This window comes from Ictidomys tridecemlineatus, chromosome 14 (assembly GCF_052094955.1).
Source record: "Ictidomys tridecemlineatus isolate mIctTri1 chromosome 14, mIctTri1.hap1, whole genome shotgun sequence".
Classification (NCBI taxonomy): Eukaryota; Metazoa; Chordata; class Mammalia; order Rodentia; family Sciuridae; genus Ictidomys; species Ictidomys tridecemlineatus.
This window is the reverse complement of record NC_135490.1, coordinates 7,487,561-7,511,129: the sequence shown is the minus strand read 5'-3', so window position 1 is coordinate 7,511,129 and position 23,569 is coordinate 7,487,561. Positions and strand designations below refer to the sequence as shown.

At 52.3% G+C, this 23,569-nt stretch overlaps 2 protein-coding genes across 12 annotated transcripts in view; one reads left to right on the top strand and one right to left on the bottom strand.

Moving 5' to 3' along the window:
• Hmbox1 (homeobox containing 1) overlaps window positions 1-12,947 on the top strand; it is a 162,604-nt gene extending 149,657 nt beyond the window's left edge. For 6 of the 10 annotated variants that reach the window (XM_078030810.1, XM_078030809.1, XM_078030808.1 and 3 more), the window contains one exon: window positions 108-12,947. In XM_078030810.1, coding sequence (XP_077886936.1) covers window positions 108-245 — 138 coding nt within the window. In that variant the 3' untranslated portion in view covers window positions 246-12,947. The remainder of the gene's footprint in view (window positions 1-107) is intronic. The other 4 variants (XM_078030816.1, XM_078030815.1, XM_078030814.1 and 1 more) reach the window with 2 other exon arrangements.
• Window positions 12,948-14,710: 1,763 nt separating this feature from the next.
• Kif13b (kinesin family member 13B) overlaps window positions 14,711-23,569 on the bottom strand; it is a 157,974-nt gene continuing 149,115 nt past the window's right edge. For both annotated transcript variants that reach the window (XM_078030801.1, XM_078030802.1), the window contains 2 exons: window positions 20,761-21,517; window positions 14,711-18,232 (listed from right to left, as the gene is read on the bottom strand). In XM_078030801.1, the coding sequence (XP_077886927.1) occupies window positions 17,967-18,232; window positions 20,761-21,517 (1,023 nt within the window). In that variant the 3' untranslated portion in view covers window positions 14,711-17,966. The remainder of the gene's footprint in view (window positions 18,233-20,760; window positions 21,518-23,569) is intronic.

Below are 23,569 nucleotides of genomic sequence, written 5' to 3'. Positions count from 1 at the left end.
TGTCCTCCACAAGTGTTCTGCTTCCCCAGCCCCTGCATGCTTCTCTGTGAGCTAGAGCACAGCACCAGTCAACTGATAACATTCATTTCTTATTTCTGCACATCTAGGATGACAGCACGAGCCATAGTGACCACCAAGACCCCATCTCATTAGCTGTGGAAATGGCAGCAGTGAACCATACTATCTTGGCATTGGCCCGACAAGGAGCCAACGAAATCAAGACAGAGGCCCTGGATGATGACTAATCAGGGAGGGTTAAACATGACAAGTTAACTTAGTTTAGACGTAGCACCTTAGCAGACTTTCCTCAGTCCTTAACATGTGTTCTTACAGTATAACTTGCAATTTCTTGTATGTCAGGTAGCCGTTAGGGTCTTGTTCTGTGAAGATGGCATGGTGCCCTCAGCCTTTGCATATACTCTCTCAGTATTAATTCCCAGTAAATAATAACCAACCAACCAACCAAACTCCCTCTCCCAGCCCCTGAGGCTAGAAAATCTTGCTGCTCCGTCTTAGCATTCCACAGAAGTGCTTCCAGGTATTTAGATAGCCCTCAGTTTTCAAATATTAGGCTGTGTGTAAAATCTTGGGTACCTTTAGATTCATATAACACTAGTCTGTACCCCCTTTTCCTTCCCCAAGATTGGTAGAATGCAAGCTGAGGTAGTGGCACAGGATTGACAGACACCATTTGGGGAGTATGCACAGAGTGAAAGGAACACTAGAACCCCCACCTCAGTGTGAGAATCACTGATTTCAGCTGCAATAAGCCGTGCCTCATTATAGTCACACTGTGGCTAGACTATACTTCTTTGGGTGCTGTGCTAAGAATGTCAATGGAAAACTCGATCTCAGATTTTGGTTGATGTTAACATGCCTGACACAGACATCCTTTCCTCTCACAAGCTGTGTGACTTAGTAGATAAAATACTGCCTTCTGCCTTTGGGACCATGATTTAAAACAAAACAAAAAGACAAAAAAGTTACAAAAAAAAAACCCAGCTTGAAAGCAGTATGAGCCGAATGTCCGATGGATGTTAAGTCCAGCTCTCTGAACCACTGTACATTCCGCAGCACAGTTCTCGGTGCCTGCCTGGAAAAGTCTTGGAGGTTATCGTGGAAGTTGCTTTTCTCCTATTTGTGTCCCCTTTCCCTGCTACCAAAAAAAAGTCTTTGGAGCTAAGGTCAAAGATGAGTGAAAGAACGTAGTCTTTGTATCCATTAACGGAAGCCCCTCAATCTGAGTCAGTAGAGGACTTTGTAGGGGATTGTGCTGACTATCACAGATGCAAAAACTTGCCCAAATAGAGCGAAAAAAGCAGGGGACATTTACCATTTACATTGTGAGTGTGCAAGATACAATGGGATGTAACTGCTTTGTTGTTCTCTTTACTCTGTCCTTGTAGAGGTATGAAAAGCTATATTGCTACAGGCAATTTATTTAATAATTGGAAGCCATATTGATAATAGATGTGGTAATATTTGTAAAGTTTAATCTACTTTAAGCAGCAGTAACTAATGGAATTTTTTTCCTTGATCACATATGTAGCACTTTTGTTACTTTTTAAAGATATTTATATTTGATAAATCTTTTTTCATTTTGAGAACTCAAAATACCAAACAGTGAACTTGCGTTTAAAGTCACCCTGTGATCACCTTGTCATCCAGTAGCAAAATGATGAACTATTCATGCATCAAAGAAAATTACATCTGCTGGCCTTGTATGAAAGTGATCTCCTGGCATCGCGATTAAATGACACACTGTCACTGTGGGTGAGAAGAAAGAGCTTTCAGTGGCAGGGTAGGGTGCGTCTGAAAGAGGCACAATGGCTGTGTGTTTTCTGCCTCATTCCATCTCCTTCATACGTCTTCATGTATCTAAGCCTTGTTTAAAGGAGTGTGTGGGCTGGCGTTGAGCAAGGCTTGTGTCTCTACCATTATCTAGAAACAGTTTCTAAGATGGAAGGAAGGTGCCATTTCCCCTTCTCCCTCCTCCCTCACCAAATGTATTCGAAGTGAGAGAGAAGAAAGATTCCTGACTTTGTCCTTGTTTTCCCCCTCTCGTTTGTGGGATTTTGAATATCTGCCAGTTGTTAGCTGGTCTCACTCCACTTAAGACATACACTGACAGGTCCTCCCCTTAGCCGTAAATCCTGCTTATATATAAGTATGAAGAAGTCTGCGAGGGCATTAGAATGCCATCTACCTAGTCTGTGACTTTAAAGATCTGCAGTAGGGCCTGGTCCTGCCAGTGGGGAAAATATATGCACTTTTTCTCCCAGCTTCCAAGAATTCAAGTAAAACTGAGCAGTCTTCTCTGTCTTACTGTGTTACTTGAACCAACAAATTCAAGAGTAGCATTTATTATTCTCAGGAATGAGCCCACCACCACCACACACCTAGTCATATTCTTTCTTGGTTTATTTGACTTATTTCAGTTGGGAGATTTTGTTGGCTTTATTTCCTTTTTAGAAGAAATATGTTGTATCTTTCCTTTTTGGTGGATTTTTTTTTTCTTGGCTTATTCTCAGTTGAGTCAGAAAGAACAAGGGGAGAAAGAAATGTATTCTCTGACAAGCTACTTCCATGATTTATTGTGGGGAGATTATTGTAATTGATGGCTTCTTTACGATGGGATTCCTGTGTCATCTGTTCTTGCCTTTTTAAAGGAACAGACCCAAACTGCTAAGACAGCTGCAGTTTCTAAAGAAATTCAGTGATTGCCATAGAAAGAGCTAGAATGCTTCATTGTTTCAAGGCTTTAAAAGAAGCAAAGAGATGTCGGAGAATATGGTGGAGCTGGCAGTGTGTAGGCAATGCGGACCCTGTCTTGGAGTGTGGTGACAGTGAGGTGGCAGGCACCCTGGGGGTGGGGCTGTGGAGGAAGGCTGGGGAGGGGTGCCTGCTAGGACTTTTGCTTTTTACCAAGAAGAAAAAGTTCCTTCTTTGGGGTTAAGATTGAAATATACCATCAGATTTCTGTTTGTCTCCAGGTTCACTCTGGCTATATCTTGTCCAGACCACCTTTAGTTCTTATAATGGCAAATAGAGCTGCCACTGTTTGATTTTTAGTATCTTTGGGTGGTAAATATTTTCTTAAGTTTTTTTCAGGTTTTAGATGTGGTATTAAAATAGAAACCCTACAGTGCTCTATTACTAAAGGGAAAGGAGCCAGGCTCTTCAAACTCACACTTCTCCGTGTCTCTGCCCCTGCTTTCATCTCTGTCTGTATTTCTCCAGGCCCCAGAGGGCTCTTTCAGGGACTATTCTTCCTGGTTGAGGAAGACTCTTAACAGTGAGGTGTGAGGTGACCTTGCCAGCCAAGTATTCATGTGGTTTGTCCTTTGTTATTTTTTAGATACTTTAATCGGATGACTGTGGTCAGATGGGTAGACTTCCCTTCCTTCCTGAAACACTGGACATGGGACTTTTCAGGATGGACCATCTGCCTGTGGATAACCTTACTAGCAGATGGAAGCAGGCGAGGGGACACAGGAAATACACTCTTACCTAGGCTTTCTAGCACCATTCAACACTAAGTAGACAGTTTCTTTCAGCATAACATATAATGTAGAAGTACCCCATAAAACAAATTTCTTCCCAATTTTTGTCCTTTAAGTGCCCCATCACAGGAAAAGGACACCTGGGACAGACAAGCCAGGAGCCCGGTTTAAAGTACCTTTCACCCCAACTCAGTAGAAGTAACCCCACAAAAGACTTGAAAGAGGATGATCATTAATACTGAGTTACACAAATCCAGTTCTCCAGTTCCTGAAAGATTTATGATTCAACAATACCCATTTTAGGTCCAGATGTCTGGATATATTTTTACCTCAAAGGGGATAACACATGAAGAAGTCACTGAGGTTGTTTCAATTCTACCTATTTGGCCTTTGTCTTTAGGGAATCTTGATTTTAAAAACTTGCCTCTTGGATACCAATCATCAGGCACCAAGTATAATAGACTCTCAGTCAATAATCTGCCACTTCCTGTCTCTGAATAGCTCCTCTTCCATTTTCTAAGTGTTCTACCATGGTGCCCTCATCTTGAGTTGACTTTACTAGAACTGTTAATCCTCTGGCCACAGGCAAAGTGGGTGGTTCACCCATCTCTGAACACAGACCCCCTCCTGTGATGGCCAGCTTCATGATGTCTGCCCACAACAGTGGAATTGAGTTCTATTCCCCAAACAACTGCCCACCCTGTCCTAGAAATGTGAACTTGAAGCCCTTTTTCCCTTTGATCCTAAGGAGGATTTGATTAGAAGTAGTCTTCCCTTTTAGCTTATGGCTCTGCCTTTTAAAATTGCCTTTTATCTTTTGTTCAGAGAACAACCAGAGTATTTTTTTTCCCAGTGAGTCTCAACAGATTCTTAGGCAATAATTTTCCTTGTGGTTGATGATCTTGTGTTCAGTAGTTCTCCACATTTAATAGTTATGACCTCCTACGTTTTGTGTTGGTTTCATGTTAATCTTTGTGATCAAAATCCTAAGCCTGAGTGGGGGTAGATTTCTTTCCTTTTGTTGTGATTTTTAGTGATGTTTGACTACTGTATTCATTGGGGCTGCATCAAGACCAGCCAGATCCATTTATAGCTTTACTGAGCCAGATTTATTTGTCAAGTTTTCCCAAGTAAAAGTTGGGCGCATTGACCAGCTCTGCTGGTGGTGTCTTCAGGGGAATGGGAGTGGGGCGGGAGGTCTAGGGCAGGAGTGGGTGTTTCATGTGTACAGCATTCCTTTTTCTGTGTACTCTTTAAATAGCAAGGATGTTTACTCAGGATCACTCGTCAGCCATATTGGTTTTGGCAAACTTAGCTCATGCCCTGAAAACTTTTTCTTCGTTTACTGTTTCTTCATTTCCATAGTGTCTGGCTTAACGTAGCCTGAAGGTAGTGTGTACCCTGATGGGAGTGGAAGATTTCCTGGGAAGGAACTGTGAGTGGCCAGCTTATTTCTGAGGATTTCATGGTAGCGTGCGGTCAGAGCAGAGGCCCTTTCTTTTTCTGTTTTGTGGTTTTCTTCATTATCCACTTTTGGTTTCAAAGATGCCTATCACTTAAGAAGAGAGATCTCCTTATCGCTCTCAAGAGAACTAACATACAACAGCAGCAGCAAAGCCTGTTGAGATGCAGCACACCAACACACCAGTTTCCTATTGACTCAAACTCCTCTGCACACACAGGGTATATTCAGAAAGGCCATTGTCAGTGCCCTTTCTCTACAAACTGAAAGTGAGAAGCCCTGTCCTTGCCTCCTACAGGACTGATGTTTGACTCGCCTCTCAGGAGTGCAACTTCGTTCCTATCTAGGTACCTTCAAAAGCTGGAAGTTTGTAAATTGAGAATTTTTTGAATCCATTCTATTATTCTTTCTTTGTGGGGATGAGAAATCACAACAGAAAGAAAGTTGACAATATAAGAAATAGAGTTTCCGATACCAGTTTCTTTTGCAATCAACAGGGGAAGAGAGGAGTGAGGGACAGTCTGACTGCACCCCCTTCTCATCTCACTGACTATGTATAGATGCCTTGGCATTGCAAATGTGCAGGTCCTGGAACTTTCTTTCATTATTCTTAACATTTGGGCAGAACTAACTCTAGCTGATCTCATTGGGGTGAAACCTGACTGGTCTTTCTGCAATCTGCAAGTTTATCGCGCACATCCCACACCCATCAGGGTGAAACCTGACTGGTCTTTCTGCAATCTGCAAGTTTATCGCGCACATCCCACACCCATCAGCCCCAACAACAGCAGGACACGTCAGCAGAGGAAGCTTTGCAGCTGTCCTCTGCTGACGTCCCCTTTCTGTGGCCAGTCTCAGCAGTAGTCCTCATGCCCAGAGTCTGAACCTCAGTGCAGTGGCCTTGGCAGTGGGCAGCAGGAGCACATGCAGCTTGGTATGTGCTTGGGAAGTCCTGGGAGGGCAGCTTCCCTGACTCCATTTTCATTTTCTCTTTTAAATAAGACTGGCTGTGTACAGCCATAATTAACTCACAAATTCACATTGGTGTGCTGTGATCAAATGAAGGTTTGGCTGAATCTCTTCAAATTGTAACCATGGTAATTGAGGGGGGTGGCAAAGAATGAATATATAAAAATATAATGGCAATTGTTCTGAATGACTGAGTGTCCTCCTGACATGTAATTAGCTGTTTTAGCAGGATGTAGATTGGCATGGTCATAATTAAGAGGATTTCTGTCCTTTATGTGATTGAAAATAGCAGAGCTTCCATCCCTGTTCCTTTTTAGCACTAATGCTCCCAAGAACATTTGGAACAGCAACTCAGTAAACTAAAATAATGACACAGTATTCATGTGGTCCCAAAGTAGAAGAGAAAGATTTGGAGTTATTTTAGTTCCAAAATGGAAGCCACTCATTGTTGCCCACCATCTGACTTCTAGTTCTTGAAACTGCTCTCACATCCACTTTCAGCCCACTTCACCTGGGGCAGGAACCGAAGTCGGAATCCCAGCTGCCAGCCTGGGACAGCCTGGGGCTGCCTGCACCCACTTGCTGGCCTTCACTCCTGGTGCCTTGCTGGCCTGACATGGCGACAGTCACAGCCTCCGGGTATTTCTATTGCCATCACCGGTCACTATTCACCAAGCAGAACTTCATGGGGGCGAATGGCATTTTCCTCCCTGGATCATAGGATCCAGAGCAGATGATACGAATGGAACCTGGCGCCTGTAGTATTCTGAAGTCACCAGGGCAGGAGGACACGTGAGTCTGCCCCAGCTCCTCACTTGCCACGAGGAGGGTGCCACCTTAGGTGACTCCACTGTGTCAGTGGCTTGTCTCCTCTCCCTTCCGCTGTCCTCTATCCCCGCTGCGCCTGCCCTGAGGGGCATCACATGATCTTTACACTGTCTGTGGCCCTTGCTCTTCTCCTGCTGAAGCGTCACGTTGGGTAGGATCCAAGACGCGCTGGCCTTTCTCTGGCTGGCTTGGTGTTTTTTGTTGCTTGAGGGAGCCTTTACCTCACTATTCCATCAAGAGCCTGCAGGAGCGTGGCGGCCAGCAGCGCCACGGGCCTTCTTAACCCATCCCCTGTGTGCTCAGGAGTCATGCTCTGGGAGCCTGGGGCCATTTGCCCGTCCTCCCCAAGGCTGGACACTCCAGGACTGGTTAGTAGTCGCTGGAGAAAACTCAGCACTGGTTTTTTCCCTTCTTCTTTTAGTGTTTGTCCTTAAACAAGCCTTTCTCACACCTCAGGAGCAGCCCTTGCCTAGCTGACCTATTAGTTACACTTCCGTTTCCTGAGGATGCCGAGAGGTGGCTGCCTGTTTAGAACTATCCTCTTCCCCTGTCCTCAGACACACAGTTTAGAAGGTTTTTATGCCTCTTATCCTTCCCAAAATACCTAAGAAATGTATAGAAGTTGGGCTAGTACAGGGAAAAGAACCTGTGAAAGATTTTTATTCAGCGCTTCTATAAACGCCACCTTACCCGTCACCACCAACACACGCGCACGTGCACGTACGTCTACAGTCACTGAAGGCTGCTCTCTTTGGGATCTGTCAGTCTCTGGGACAATTGATTATGGGTTTATAACCCCAAAAAGCAGAGCATCCCTTATCTTGTTTTCGAAGCTACTGAAAGGGGACTCTGCATTAACACTTGGAATCTGCCCTAGGACTAGAGACTCTAAGAACTGACCAGATGGGCTAATTCTGTGATCTGTGAGACATGCACCAAGACAGCCAGCAGAAGGTGGGACCTCCTTACATGAGCTGCTGGCCTAGGGATCTGAGTCCCAGATGTGCTGCCCCAGGGACAGTGCTACTTACACAGACGTGGCCCTGCTTACATTCTCAGATGTTCCCAGAGGCTACTCTGATCAAACAACCCTACACCAGATGTTCCTGTACCACCAGCAGCCCACCCTCCCCCAAGAATACCCCTCACCAAACTGATGAAGACCTAGGTAATACTCACGAAGTCAGCTTCTTGGAAGAAAACAGCAAAAGTAAATTGTCTTTGTAAGAATCTAGAGGGAAGATGCTGTCATCCGTAACCCTGATAGTACCGGAGACACTACTATTCCTTTGAGTTCTCAGCTCAGAAGAGCACCTGACACACGTGGTGGTGTTCCCTGGACACTGGGCCAAGTATCTGTACTGCCGCCCCGATCCTCAGGGAGGCCCACACCCTCACCCTGCAAGCCAGATGAGCCTCCAGCGCGTGCTGCTTCTAGTAGGATGCAAGGCAGGGGGGACCTGCTCACCCCTGCTGCTGAAGTCGTGTCTGTCAACCTGCTTCCTTTTCTCCTGGGACAGCACTGGCCGTCCAGTGCAACAGCACACCATCACATGGCCCCTTCTCTGTGAGCTGAGTACCCTTTGACGTGGAGCCAGCCAGGAAGAGGACCCAACCCCACTCCCTTCCTCCACAGCCCTCCCTGAGGCCTCCTCCTGGGTCAGAGTCACCGCAGGCCCCACAGCTTGTCAGGAGGGGCAGAGCACATGCAAGCGGGTGCTCCTTGCCCCACCCCGCCCCCGCACAGCAGTGGAGGCAGAGTGGCACGTCCAGTGTCTGCTGCTCTCTCTTCAGCTCTCTTAGCAACTTCCCAGGTTCCTGCTCTGTCCAAATATGGTTTTGCTCAGCCCTTTCCTCACCCTCCGTCCTCTGCACTGTAGTCTTGATGGGAGGCAGCGGGGTGTGGGAACTGGGCTCTGGTGTTGTGGTATTGAGCCTCCGCCTTGCCTTGTGCCTCCCTGGCTCCTTGGAAGCCTTAACTGGCCTATAAGTAGCAGCTACATGGAGACAAACCCAGATTCAGGCCCAGTAGGGAACTCTAGTGTCCAGAATCCAGGAAAGATTGAGCTGCCTTGGGGTAGAGGTTTTGGGCCCTGTCCTGCCAGGGTTCGTGTGGGGGCTCAGTGACTGGTCAGGAACACTGAAGAGGAGACACAGGCTCCAAACGGACCTGAAAATTCAGCTAACTAAAATTCTGTGCCCTCTCCCTTTTCAGCTCTTTCCCCATACTTGATGGGTTCTCTGGGTAGTAGTTCTGTCACGTTCTCTCTTCTGATCTGTGTCACATCCTAGGCATCCTTGAAGCCCAAGAGAGTGAAAACAGGAGCAAGACCACAGGTGTGGGCAGTCCTGGTAAGACAGTCTACCAGGTGACTAGTTAGGGCTGGTTGTGTTGTTAGCTGGCAATGGGGAGTATCTTACCCAGCGCTCATCCCCCATGAACACCTTAATTTGGAGGGGAAAGGGTATGTGTGCCTTTCATTTTTGTACTGATCCAGATTTTGCTTCTCTGGTGGTGGTCAGATGACGTGGAAATTTAGAACAGGGGCCACTGCTTGGTGCTGTGCAAGGAGGGAGCCTACAGGGGTCCCGGGCAGAAGCAAGACTTAGGACTTGTGGTTTCAAGGTGTGTTCCTCCCTCTAGGAATTGCCAGCGTCCCAGCACTTCCAGGTGGAGTCTGAACAGTCTTGTTCTGTGGCTTCCTTTGAGCACAGAAACCTCTCCCATTTTTGTTTTATTGGAACTAAGAGCCCAGCATAAATGTGAGCGTCACTTTCCCACCTCGACGTTCACTGAAGCTGTTAAACTGGAAACAAGGATGTCAGTGCTGCGTCAGTGTGAGCCTCTGCGGTGCCACACTGTCCTTTCTGTGTTGGGGCCAGAGCCAGGGGCAGCACAGGCTGAGTAGCCCACGTGCACTCTCAGGGGATGAGTGAAGCACCTCCCTGCAGCTCTGGAAGTGGCCACCAGGAAGGCCAAGCCAGAGTTCCAGGGTGAGGGCAGAGTTGGCTCTCCACACTCTGGAAGCTCTGGCCGACCCTGTATGTAGCACTTTGGGGTGGCCCGTGGCAGCCCAGCCTGCTGCCTTAATGGCTGCAGACTGGGGAACTGGAGAGGCCTCTGCAGGCCCCTGAGCCCTACATAGATCACTGGCTTCTTCACACCTCCCGGCTGCAAGGTGGGATGCTCTCTCTGCTAGAATGTGCCAAGATCACGGCAGTGGCGTGCCCCAAAGAGCCCACAGCCTTCTCTGATTTCCCCCGGGCTCGCCTCCCTCCCAGGGGCATGTTGGGTGTATTTCCAGGATAAATTCTTATTTATGTTTAAGTGCCTAAGCAAGTTACAGACCTCTGGGACCTGCCAGAGAGTCAGCCTGTGCCCTGTCCTTCCCACCCTGCACCTGGCCCTCAGGGTGGGCATCGAGTGGCTGCCCCTCCCTACTGCCCCTAGCTGTTCTGCAGGCAGAACGACCACAAGGGTAAGCAGTGGGGAGAGCTCTTCCTGGCCCGCAGGCTGGCTTCGTCACTGTTCCCTGTTTCTTTCGTCGGTGTGCTTATGTTCTTGGTTCGTAGAGAATTTTGGGGAGTCTGCTTAGCCATCTCGCTGGCTACTGAGCAATGGGGACAGGGGAGCAGGACAGTCTCAAAGCAGAATCTGTCTGGTAGCAGTTGGAGGATGCACCCAGATCCAGGAGGGCAGAGGTGAAGCAAGCACAGCCTGAGCCTGGTGCCTCATCCCTCCCCAATCGCAGGGGCAGGGCGCCTGCTCACAAAGGCTGCCGGTAGGGTGTTGGGCAAGATCCAGCGTGCAGCTTTGGGAGTGAGTGTGAGAGTGTTTGCTTCTTTAGAGTGATGTAAGTGTGACCTAGCTATGGCCTTTATTCCAGGTGAGTGTAGGACAGATGTGTTGTGACTGTGCTCTGTTCAGATCACATTGCCAAGCAGCACACCGAGGACCTGTGGGTACATGAAAAGGTTTTGCAAAATGGAACAATCCCTACTCAGGCACTTTATTTTCATTAATAACCCAGCATTTTCGTTCAGACCATGTAACAACCCGAACTCTGTGCATTCACACACGGCGTGTGGGAAGGCGTGCCAGTGGAGTTCTGCCAGGAGGAGAAGGGCAGGTGGCTGGGTTGTGTCACACCAGAGTGCCACCAAGCTGTGGTGCAGACCAGGCCTGTCTGGGGGTGAAGTCACACAGCTAGTGCAGCGGCACCGTCCTCCCTTAGGTCCTGCCCAGTGCTGGCAGTTGCAGTGTTGCTGAGCAGAGGTGGTGTGAGTGGGGGTGCAAGGAGAGGCAGGCAGCAGGGGACCTGGCCGCCCTTAACTGGATCGAACACTCCAGTCAGAGCAGAGTGCTGAGGAGTGAGGTCATTCTAGACAAGTACGCTTGTTTTAGCATCTGTTGTGGGCCGGGCACTGGCTGGCATGGCAAGTTTTGTAGGAGGGATTGTACGGTCCAATCAGGTGCCCCAGGCCAAAGGGGCCATGATTCCCAAAAGTATTCTGCTGCCACCAGACTTCAGGTGTCAGATGGGCCGTGAAGGATCCTGCCAGATGAGTGGGCAGCACAGCCCCTCCCTGCCTTGGCCATTGTGTCTTAGTTTTTTGTGTTTCCCTTTGGGTCCCCCCATCTCTGTCCCCATCTTGTGCACCATGTGTCCCTGAGGGCGAGTCACACCTGTGTCTGAGTCTGCTGTATGGTGTTCAGTCTACCTCAAGGGTCATCATGGTAAGCTCTGTCCACACGAATCCTCCTTACACGCCACACACTGGAATGTATATCTCCCTGCCCTCCCGCCCTCCATAGCCCCTGACCCCGTGTTTCCTGTAATCACAACTCCTAGTGCAAATTGGATGCTGCTTTAAATGTGAAAACAATTGTTCAAAAGCTATAAAACCTGAATGAAAGCTAAAGCTGAATTTATAAGCCTTGTTGCATATGAGCCAAAAGTGCAAAAAGCTCTATATACTGAACTAACCTGCCACTCGTATAAATATAAATATATATAAATATATTAAAATCAGACTGTTCTACAAAATTGTGTATTTGTATTTTTGTGTACGTACAATTTTCTGCTAAGCAGAAGGAGGATGTAGTATAGGATGCTGTGAGAAAAGACTTGGTTTAATCCTGTTTCTTTGTTACTTATTTTTGTTAACATCAGATGCCTGTCCTTGTCTTCTGTGTTGACACTGTTTGGAAAGCTGCAGCATCTCTTCCTTAAGGCCAGGGTCCACGAGAGGATGATGTCTGGGGCTTTTGAGCTGTTGCAGCCAACAGCCACCCAACAGGGAGTGTGGCTCATGGAAGCCCCGGGTGGAACCCGGAGCCACTCATGGACCTTTGGTGGCACGGAGGGGAGGGAGGGCTGACGCACTTCAGACCAGGCTTGGCATTCTGACTTGCCCCTGGGAAGCAAATCTCACTTCTAGAAACCAACTTCCCAACAGAAACGTCAGCTCCCCCTAACAGACTCCACTGGGCCCATGGGGAGTCGGGCGGGAGAGCTCTGTCTTGGGAACAGGACCTCTGGTTTCTGGGCCATCGGTCTGCCCAGGAAGCAGCAGGTGGCTCTGCCTGGCTGGTGCCCAGCTCCCCTTCATAGCAGTCGCTGCCTCTTTGAGGTTAGATTTCCACATGCCTCCCGCGGAGCTGCCCCGCTTCACCACCAGACCTCCAGCCCACACCCTGGGGCATCTCAGAGCCCACTCTGCCGGTGCTAAACACAAGAGGGGGTTAAAGTGGCCACCAGTAAAGACCAGAGCCTGCCTCCAAAGGCCAGGCTGAAAGATGAGCTCCGGGTGCCCACCGTTGCCCACCCACCTCAGCCCCCCAGTCCCTCGCTGGGAAGTGTCCCTAGGGAGAGCGATGCTGCATCTTCACCTGTAGGACTCAGTTCACGGCAGTGTGTGACTGTAGCAAGCGGCCCTTGTTTCTGGATGTAAATGGTCAAAGAAACAAGTGCTCTATTGTATTGATTAAAATAGTTCTAATGAGTCCTGTTTCATTGTATCTCCTATTCTGGATTAGTGCCTTTTGGACAGTAGACTGTTCTGTAATTAAAATGTAGTATATACTGCTTTTTTGTACAGTTTTGTTTTAATAAAACTTTTTTTTAATTTGTGTTTATTTTAGTATTGTACCTATTAGAGAATAAAATGTATAACTGAACAAAGACTGGGATTTTTTTTTTTTTTTTTTGGACCAGAACATGCTCATTTGGAATGCCTGTCACTGCTGAAGGGGTTCAAGGGTCCTATTCTTGGCACTCTTTTGTGCTTTTCTCAAAGGGATAGGGGAGCCCAGAGACCTGTGGAGAGGCTCACAGCACTGGGCACTACGAGCTTCAGAAAGCCCCCGTCCCCCACTTCCTGACCCTCCAACCTGTGCTCCTGGGCACCTGCTCCGTGTGGTCTTCCAGGAGCTCCCCTGCCCCAAACCACCTTCCCCAAGGAGGGAGCGCTGCTCAGCCTGCCTGCTGGGTCTCTCCTGGGACCTCTGGCTTCCCCTTGAACCGGAGAAACAACAAAAGCTGACGCTCCGTCTTGGTTTTCTTTCTAGGCATGCAGTTTCTGAGCAGACTCATGCCACACTCTGGAGCCCACTGATTTTCCTCAGAGGAGAGGGGCTCTTTTTTTTTTCTTCTCAGTAGAATTAGAAAACTCTGCAAAATTTTAAAACTGCCCCAAACCTTGGAGTTGCCAAAGGGAGACAGGTAGGGCAGGACAGCAGATGTGGGCAGAGGCAAGCCAGGACCATCCCCACCCCATGCTGCTCTGCTACTTGGCCTCAAGTGCCATTTCTCCTTATGCAGAAACCATGAGCTGTCAGTACCCAGCCTGCTTGCCTGCCTGCCTGCCTGTCTTCCATGTGTGCCCTGCAGCCTGGTGTCTCCCTAGCTGCCCTTCACCAAGTCCCCTCGATGGCGTCCCAGGGCCGCCTTCCTCATACCCCACCAAGGCAACAGGCCCACCTACCGTGAGGCTCATCAGGATAGCTGTTTCCACTGGACCATCTGCTCCAGGAGGCTGCGCTCAGCACAGTTACCAGTGTTCCAAGTGATTCAAATAGTGAACAAATGAACTAATGGTGACATCCACTGGGAACCTGTCCCGGGGTCTGAGCAACTATAAAACCCCAGAGCCTGATGCAAACAGAAGACATCTCATTGAGTTGCAAGAAAGCAGCCGCTTGAGAACTTAGGATTTACCCTCAGACCTCGATAAATTCCACTCAGATTCCTGCTGCTTTCAGAGCAGGGCTGCTGTGGCTGCCGCATTTCTGTCCCTAGTTGGCAGTGCTTATCTCTTGACAACAACTCATCTGCACTTAGGAATACAAACAAGTCCCATTCAGTTGTGTTCTGGCGGATGGCCACAGTCCTCCGTTGGCAAGGAGGCCGTGACTGTCGGCCATGAGGGGAAGGCCGAGTGATGCAGCGGCCAGGGAGGAAACCTGCACAGGGTGGCGGTCCTGGGCCGTGAGTGGGACTTCACAGGCAGAGCCAAGGGGCCTAGCCACCTCTCCCGGCTCAAAGGCCAACCTGCCATCCTCGGTGTGCTCCAGACCTGTGCTGGGCACACAGCTGGGCAGATGGCGGTAGGAGGTCAACCTCACTGGCAGTAGGGCCCAGTAAAACTGTCAGGCCCCACAGCCCACCTGGACTTGACCCAGACCCTGCCAGCCACAGCCATCATCCTCCCTTCCCAAAACCCCTTAAAGCAGAAACGTGTAGGGTCTGCCTACCTTTCAGCTGTAGAAACCAGCCTACACTGGTTTTCTGAACAGGCTAAGGAGGGGTGTGTGCCAGGCCCACCCTTCTAGCTTCCATCTTGAGATGCCCACCACCATCACCAGTGACAACAGGGCCATGATGGGGACAGTCTGCATGAACCCCCATCTGTGTAGAAAAGGGAGGAAGCAACAAGACCAACCCCAGACAAGGCAAGAAGTCATTGGCTTTATTCAGAAGCTGCTGGTCATTTGATGGGAAGGCATATATGGTACAGAGTTACGGCGTTTAGTTCACCACACAGAGGAATCATTAAAATCTTTACAATTCATTACAGTCTTTGGATTTTTTTTAACTCCCATTTAATGTGTACCAAATCACTATAATCCCCAAATCAAATCACTTCTCTGTGTGAATTCAAGATATTTACAAAATCCACACAGAGAAGCTGTTCAGACTCTCCCAACACCAGTAGCGTGTGCAGCTCACCAGGGCACCAGGCCTTACAGAGAGAAAGAGGCTTTGGGTACAGTTGTTGTGGGGGTGCACCCCAGGGAAGGCACTACAGATGGCCCCGCCACCTCAGTGCCTGGGGCATGGGGCTGATGGCACCAGAAGCATCAAAATACGCTCCACACCCTGTAGCCTCCGCAGACAGGGCGCCTAAGCAAGGACAACTCGAACCCAGAACCTCCTGCTTCATGTATAGGCAATGCTTAAGCCCAGGAGAGAAAAGACCAGGAGTGAAGGGGACATGGACAACTCTAGGCCTTCTCAGGAACCCGGATACACACCTTTCCTGTCCCTCCACTGCCCAGCACTTCAGTGACCATCCCTACTGCACACCCTTGTTTCTCCAGCCACAAGTTAGTGTTAATTTACGCCAAAGAGCAAGAGGAAAGACTAAACCTGAGCAGGCCTCACCCAGCACCTGCGCAGCTCGGAGACAGGGCTGCCCAGGAAGCCGAGGGTAGCAGAAGTGCTGAGAGCCTCCCACAGGGAGCAGCTAGTGCCTCCCTCTGCCCTAGGGGATGAGTAGGTTCAGTGCAGGAAGGACCCAGGGGCAAGCTGCTGGCAAGGCCCAGTGGGGTGCTGTCCACCAGCCTCCCCTCCAGCTGTGCTGTCCTTCCAGAGGCCACATCCTGCCCTCGGGGCAGGGGCAACACAGGCACGCCCTGCGCCCCCTCAGCTATGGACACAGACACAACACCAATAGGACCAACTCCTCACAGGCTCACGAGACCCCGAGCACAAGACCCTAAGCTGGAAGAAAACTCCAGCCAAGAGCGCAGAGACATCTCCACACCCCAGCACACGCCTGTCCCCGCAGGCCTGCCCAGGCCTGTGAACAAGGCTGGAAAGGAGGCTGAGCTCGCTGCACCAGGTAGGGAATGCCCCTGGGAGATGGGAAAAGAGGCCTGGGTGAGAGAAGGTGTCCCACACTCTGCAGGACAAGGACGAGGGGCCTGAGCCACGTTGGTCAAGCCTCCCGGCTCCTGCGCTCCTGCTCACAAGCTCTTCAAGTCGATGATCCCTTTTTATCCTCCTCCACTTTAAAGGCCCAGAATGATGAAGAGCAGTACCAAGTTCCCCTCCCGGGCCTATGACCATGGCTCCAGCAGGCCCTGCCCGACTCCCACCTCCAGCTTTTTCTCCTGGGGCTCCGGGGGCTTGGCCTGCCCGAGGGAGGGGCTGGTCCCTGCCCAACAGCCACACAGGGGACACTGACTCCAACTGAACCAGACTCCAGAAGAGCCATGCTGCGCAGGAGGGAAAGGAGAAAAGCCAGGCAGAATCCACAGCCCACATTGTCCCCAAAACAGGAAGGGAAGGCTGCTGGTCAATGCCTGCCTCAGGATGGAGGCTCCCTCCAGTCATGCTGTCCCAGGAAGGGGCAGACCGGATCCCCTTGGCAGGGCCTTGGCCAGCTCTGACCCCTCACAATGCCCGCTCACAAGGGGGGGATCATGAAGATGCCAGCCCCAGGATGGGCCTGTGCAGACACAGGCTGGACGCTGACCCTGCCCGAGGGACTGCTCCGGCCTGAGCCTGTTCCTGGCCGTCCCCTGGTGGTCAGAGTGCCCTGGGTTAATTGTCCTGGCCTCTGGCACCATGTGCTGCCCATGCTGGCAGAGAATGCAGGGGGACCAGCTCGGGCTTGGTGGCCCCATCTGGAGATAAGGTCTAGCACTGCTTCTCATAAGGGGCTTCAAACCTCTTTAGAACCAGATTTCTCACCAAAAACTTCCGCGATGGTTTTTCCAAGAACCAGACCCAGCTGCCAGGAGTGCCCAGTGCAAACTCCAGCCCAGAGGTGCTGTCCTGAGCTGGGGTCGGTGGGCAAGTTGGGGCTGCTGGAGACAAGACAGTCTGGGGGTGTCCTCCACCCACCGGGACCAGGCCTGGCCCAGTTTTGTGCACAGGCGCGTGTGTGCGCGCGCACACACACACACACCCCCACCCCTCAACACAGCTGATAAGAAAGGCCCCAGGATGAGAAGCCTCCCATCTGGCAGGGAGGGGAGCCACCCCTGGGGAGGCTGTGGCTGGGCCTGCCTGTGGCTGCTCTGGGAGCCTGGGAGGGCAACCAGCCGCTCCCTCCCCAGGCCGCCTGCCCACCAGGTGGAGGAAGTTAAAATGCCACTGCGCACCAGCGAGGGGGGTGCCCCTCTGTGCTCCTCCCTGTCCCCTCTCATCGTGGACAAAGGCCACCAACAAACACGTGTGTGCAGGCCACACACACACACACACACACACACACACACACACACACACACACACCTCCCCCAGGAAGCGCTGCCCAGGCAGGAGGCCGGGTCTGAGGACCAGAAAGGCCAGGGCACTCAGGAAGGCCCAGCACCAGCCCAGGCAGAGGGCGATTGAGCTCGCAGTGATTTCAGATTTTAAAAATAAATATAAATAAATACATCCCAAGCATCCGGTTAGGAGAATCAATGGCAAACAGAAGACCTTCCAGCCCGGTCTAGAAGCCAGGGCTCCCAGAGACCCTGCGGGACGCCCTCTGCCGCGCCCCTGGCCCTGAGGGGGGCTTGTCCCCTGCGGGGAGGCAGGACAGGGACAGCCAGGCCCACCGGCCGGCCGGAGGCGGGAGCCCCGCAGGTGCTGGGAAAGTCACTCCTTAAATTAAGGCGTCAGGGTGCCAGAAGAGAGGGGAAGACCTGCTGGGTGCCCCCAGGCAGGCGGAGTGCCCGGGCCCCCACGGTGGTCCCACCACCGGCTCCGGCCCGCACTTCCCACCCCCCACCGGGAGGCACAGCTGGGGGCCTCCTCGGCCACCGAGGACAGGGAGAAGCCCAGCTTCCAGGGCCGGGAGGACAGGGAACGGGCAGTCACCGGCCCTGTGTCGTGCAAAGGGCATCCCTCAGCCTGCTTGGGAAGGTCCCCAGGCGTCACAGGGGGGCTCGGCAGGCTCCCTGGGTGTCTGCCTGGGGAGGCAGTGGCTCAGCTGGCCCAGGACTTCCGGTTCTCGGGGTTCTTGTGGCCCCTGTCGGCCTTGGCCAGAGCGGCCGTCAGCGAGGCCAGGTTGCTGGCGGAGCCCGAGAGGGTGGCGCTCCGGCGGGCCTCGGGGGCGCCCTGCGGCCGGAGCCCCGAGCTGCGCCTGCGCCCCGCCCCCGCAGCCCTGCGCACGCGCCCGGGCCTCACCAGCAGCCCGTAGCCCGGCTTGCACTTGAAGTACTGCTTCCCACCGATGGAGCCGTCATTCTTTCCTGCCAGGGAGAGGAAAAGGTGGCATCAAAAAGGGGCGCCCTGTCACTCCCTTGCTGTGTACCCCAGATTGCCTTTGAGCCTGGTTCCAACCGCTCAGGCCCTGCTTGGTCCAGCAGGAACCAGGGCATGGGGTGACCATTGCCCGGGCAGCGAGCAGTGGTCTCCAGAACTGGCATCCCTCAGCCCCGCGACCTCGGGCGACAAGCCCTGCAGAGGACGTGGGGAGGCCCAGGCGCAGCGCCTGCCACAGCAGAGCGGGCTCGGCCACTCCAGGGGCACAGGTCACTGCACTGAGTGAGCAGAGCCGACTGTGGCCAACGGCACTGGGAAGACTCAGCCCTGAATCCACAGGGTGGGACCCACAGACGCCACGCCTCATGTGCCCAGAAGGGACAAGGGGGACAAAGGTTTCCTTTTGAGGGCCAACAAAACACGTCTAAGAGGAGGTGCAGGGCGGGGTGGGGCGGGAGGAGTGAGAACCCTGCAGCAGGACCAGCAGCGGCCTTCCTGGCGACCGCAGCAGCTGGCTTGGCCAGCACAGTCTGCTTGGGGACAACTCCTCGATACTTCTTTCCCCAGCTCTTCCACATCATTTCCACTCTCCAGTGCTGGAGCTGGTTTGCCTGCCTGCCCACCTGCCAGGCCCTGGGCCTCTCAGGAGGCCGCCCAGGCCTGGCCTGCAACTAACATGTGCGTTCAAAGCAGAGTCCTTGCAACTCGGCCAGTGACCCCTTATCTAGCCTGTTGTCACACCTGAGCGGTCATCCCTGTCTCTTCTGAGGGCCACCCAGCCCTCTGGCTGTGGTCCCACCTGCCCTGACAGGGGGCCCTCTCCGCCTGGGATGGCCACAACCTCCCTGCCCGGCTGCTCCACATCCTCTCTCCAAGCCACACTCTGTTCACACCCTCCAAAGCAGGGACACAGAATCCATGGTGTCAGTGGCCGGCCTTGGAGCCTGGCCCTGCCTTGAGGTTCACATACTTGGGCCCTTGGCTACAACTGCCCTGCCTGACCGAAGGCCACCTTCCCACCTTTCTCCTCTGTTCATCCATTTGGTTTTCCTGCTTAGTATAAAGTACCCTATACACCCACCCTCCTCACCCCTTAGTACATTTTATTTTCTTCATAGCATTTATTACTGTCAAATTTTTTGTTTACTTGGTAATTTTATCCCCTCTGAATCCCCTCCTGAGTTGCAAGCCCACCAACTCAGGAGGCTGAGGCAGAAGGATCATAAGTTCGAGGCCAGGTGACCTACAGCAACTTAGACCCTTACTCAAAATAAGAAATACAAAAGGCCGAGGTGAAAGTGCCCCAAGTTTAATCCCTGGAACAAAATAAATAAAATCTTTTAAAAAATACAAGTCTAGTTATATCAGGGGCTTTGTTCTGTTCACCAAGGTATGTCTGGAATCTAGCAACTTGAATACAGTATGTGTTACTAGTCGTAGATGAATTATTTGCTAATACCCTTTTAATCCTTATTTTGTTGTTTTTTGTACTGGGGATTGAACTCAGGGGTACTTGACCACTGAGCCACATCCCCAGCCTGATTTTGTATTTTAGAGACAGGGTCTCACTGAGTTGCTTAGCACCTCGCTTTTGCTGAGGCTGACTTTGAACTCGTGATCCTCCTGCCTCAGCCTCTCGAGCTGTTGAGATTACAGGTGTATGCCACCGTGCTCAGCACGTGTACACTTTAAATGGGTAGAGCTTATAATATATGAATTGCTTCCCAATAAAGCTGTTTTAAAACAATACTGAGGGCTGTAGCTCAGTGGCAGAGCACTTGCCTAGCATGTGTGAGGCACTGGGTTCGATCCTCAGCACCACATAAAAATAAACAAAGGCATCTGTCCATCTACAACTATAAAAAGTAAAAAAGTTAAAAAAAATAATACTGAAAAAACTTTTGAAGGTCAAATATACCTTCAAGTCTTGCCCCTGTTCTTGTCATTACTTCTAAGATCTGACACTCAATCACATGATCCAAGAGGCTGCAGCAGATCACAGGTCCCCTCGTCACCTCATCCAGAGCTCCCAACCTGCGGACTGAGGCCAGGAAGTCCAAGGAATAGCCAAGAGAACCCAGGAACCAATGAGGGCAGGGGCCTGCGCCCTGAGCCCAAGCTGCCCTTCTATTTCAAAAGCAGGCGCCTCTGAAACTTAAAAAAAAAAAAAAAAAGTGCTGGGTGCAGTGGCATGCACCCTAGTCTCTGCTACTCAGAGGCTGAGATAGAGGGTCATCTGAGGACACCTGGGCAACACCTGAGACCCTGTCTCAAACAAAAAAAAGCATTTAAACCGTTACTGAACTTATAGTAGCTTTCAGTGACAAACTTGGGTTTCTTAGAAAGTTCAAAGTTAAACAAGAAAACTAACTCATCTACTGAAGATTCCTGGTTTTGAGAAGCCACAGCTGGGAGACTCAGCCAGGTTGTGCCCGGGAACCCAGCACCCCCGCAGTGCCACCTAATGTGGAGCTGCCTCCCTGTCCCCACCGGCCACCCTCCAGGGACCACTTACCTGACGGAAGGTCCAGCTCCACACCAATCCATGTCCCCTCCTGGAAGTCAGCAGGCCCGACGTACCTCACGATGCCCGTCTTGCTGGTGCCCACAGCAACGTACTCCCCCTCTTTGAGCCACTCGGGGACTTCACTGGTATCCTCAGAATCAGAGGCCACTTCTGGTGTCCCCAGGGCCTGCCCCCCAGTGTCATCAGACCCTACTGTGGCAAGCAGGTCCTCCTGGATCCCAGAGCCACCGCCCAGCATGCATGTGAACGACTTCAGCTCCGAGGTCCGCACCTTCTGGATTCTGAACGGGGACACAGGTGCCAACGGTGGGGGGTCAGGGAGCAACAGGGCCCTGGAGGCCTCAGGGTCCCTGCTGGGGGCAGGCGGAGGAGGCTGGGCAGCAGGCTCCTCAGGTCCAGGTGGGTGGCTCTGCGCACAGGAGGGAAAGGCCAGCCCAGCCTCCGGGGCAGCCTGGCTGGGGGCTGGTGGGGAGCCAGGCGTCTGGCCAGCAGGGACAGCAACATCCAGGCCCAGGCAGAGTGCATCGGACAGGGTGGCAGTGGAGACACTGTGAGAGAAGTAGCCGCTGGAGGCCTCACTCAGGGGGCTGGGGGGGCCGTCCTGCCCTTCCGGGACCTGGGTGACCACAGCGGCGGGCGGTGGGGAAGGCACTTTGGCTGGTTTCTCGGAGCTCTTCGCCCCAAGGGCTGCCGTCTGCGCCGCAGTTTCAGAGGCCACACCAGGCCCGAGGCTGCCATGCCGGGCCTGCAGCAGGAGGGAAGCACCACTGAGAACTGCAGGTGGCACCTGCCCAACACAAGCCAAGGGAGCGGCCCCCCAGGGAACAGGCCTGGCTCTGGGCAGGACAGCCCTGGCCACAGTGCAGCCTGAGTCTAACCCTGGTCTTGCACACAACTACTCCAGGTGTGCACAGCACTGATGCTGGGGAGAGCACTGAGCAACATGGCAAAGGCCCGTCCCTTGCACCCTTATGTAAACACAGACGCCCATCCCTGCCACCCAGAGGCAGGGCAGGAGGCAAAGCCCCTGGCCTCAAAGAGTAGCACACTAAAACCCTGCTGCCCCGTCACGGCCTCTGTGGCCTCCCACACTCAGTGGCAACCCGGACACTGTGGAAACAGACCCTCCCACCACCAGCCTCTCGAGGCGACAGGAGAAGCACTGAAGAGGCCAGAGAGCACTTTCCCAGCAAAGTCCAAGTGATGACCTCATTGGAGGGTCTGAAAGTGCTCAGCAGTGCGGCACCAGGAGGGGCTGACCCTAGTTGGGGTCGAGGGGGTCAAGGGGGACGAGGGGGACAGAGTCGGCCTGCGGCCTGCCCTTTCTTTTAGAAGCTGTTTTTCTGGCTGCTGTGGAAGCCAGGGCCAGTCGGGGCTCAGGGACCTCTAATCCTGGAACAAAGACCAGAGGAGCCACTGGAGGACAGAGCTGCTGGTGGCTGGGCCAGCCTCTTCTCTTCACATGGCTCCCGGAGTCCCCAGCAGAGGACACACACAGAGCCAGGTCTCACGGGGGAGGACCACAGCCACCACTCGTCCAAACCCCAGTTTCCGAGCTCTGCGAGGGGCCTGCGTCTGTGACTGAAGCCCTGGCAGGAACGGCGGTGCGGGGAGAAGGCGGATGGGGCGAGCTGGGTGGGGTGGGATGCTGTTCGGAAAAAGAAATATGTTTTCCAATATTTATGGAAAATTATTTATATTACAGGAATGGTCATTCCCCATTTGAAACACAGGATTTATTTGAACTGGGAAACGGCTGAGATCTATAAGTCTCTTACAGTTACTTGGCTTAACTCAGCAATTTGATAAATCACGCATTTTCCCGTGGATTGTCATTTATATTCCTGTTTCCAGGGGCCTTCTCTCCCCACAAGGCACACTTTCAGGGGATGAAATTAACGGCACCTCCTGAGATTAACAGCCCATTTTTGTGATGGATCTCTGGGCTGCAAAATTTACTCAATCCAATAGATCAATAACTGTCACCGTCATAAATACTCTAAGAGATTAGGCAATCCTTCAATCATTTTTCTTTTGCAACTTGTACATGTTTTATTTATTCTTCTGTATTTTAGGTTTAATATAACTGACCAAGTGGGGAAGAATACGCAGACTAGAGGAGGGCAGAGCCTCAACAGCCACCGAGTCTGTCCCCACAGCTCCACCCCTGGCTGCTCAGGGCCAGCGGGGGGCCTGGGGTGGTCCAGGCTGGTCCAGAGATGCTGCCATAGTTTGCAGGTGTCACCTCAACGGTGCCACGGGCATCACTGAGGAAGGACAGGCAGGAATGTAGCACGTTCACTCTACCCCGTGGCCAGCAAGGCTGAAGGGTCATCCAGGCCCCGACAAGGGAAAGGAGCTGGAGGTGAAGTGACAACAAGAGACCGGAGAGGGCAGAGGTGGCCCACTGCGCCCCAGCCCCCCGGCCCCCGGCCCCCGGCCCACAGCACTTCTCCACTGGACCCGGTGGGTGGGTGACTTGAAACCCAGCTGCCATCTCTTGATTTTACCTTGACCATTAAGAGAGGCATTTCCAGAAACTTCTGTGAAGGCCGAGCTGAAAGAGCCGCCAGAGGCTCTGTGGGAGCTGGGTGGGTGGCTGTCCTCACCACGAGGCCCTGCTCTCCCTCCACGGGCTGGGCAGCCCCTGGCTCGGCAGAATGACCGCTGCAGTCTCAGGGAGAGGCCACTCGGCACGTCCCGGGGAGTCATGACACCCCCAAGCAGCGCAGTGAGAGGGCCTCGAGCGTGAGGGGTGCGGGAGGTGTGAAGCACCTCCCGAATTACGGGGCCTTTT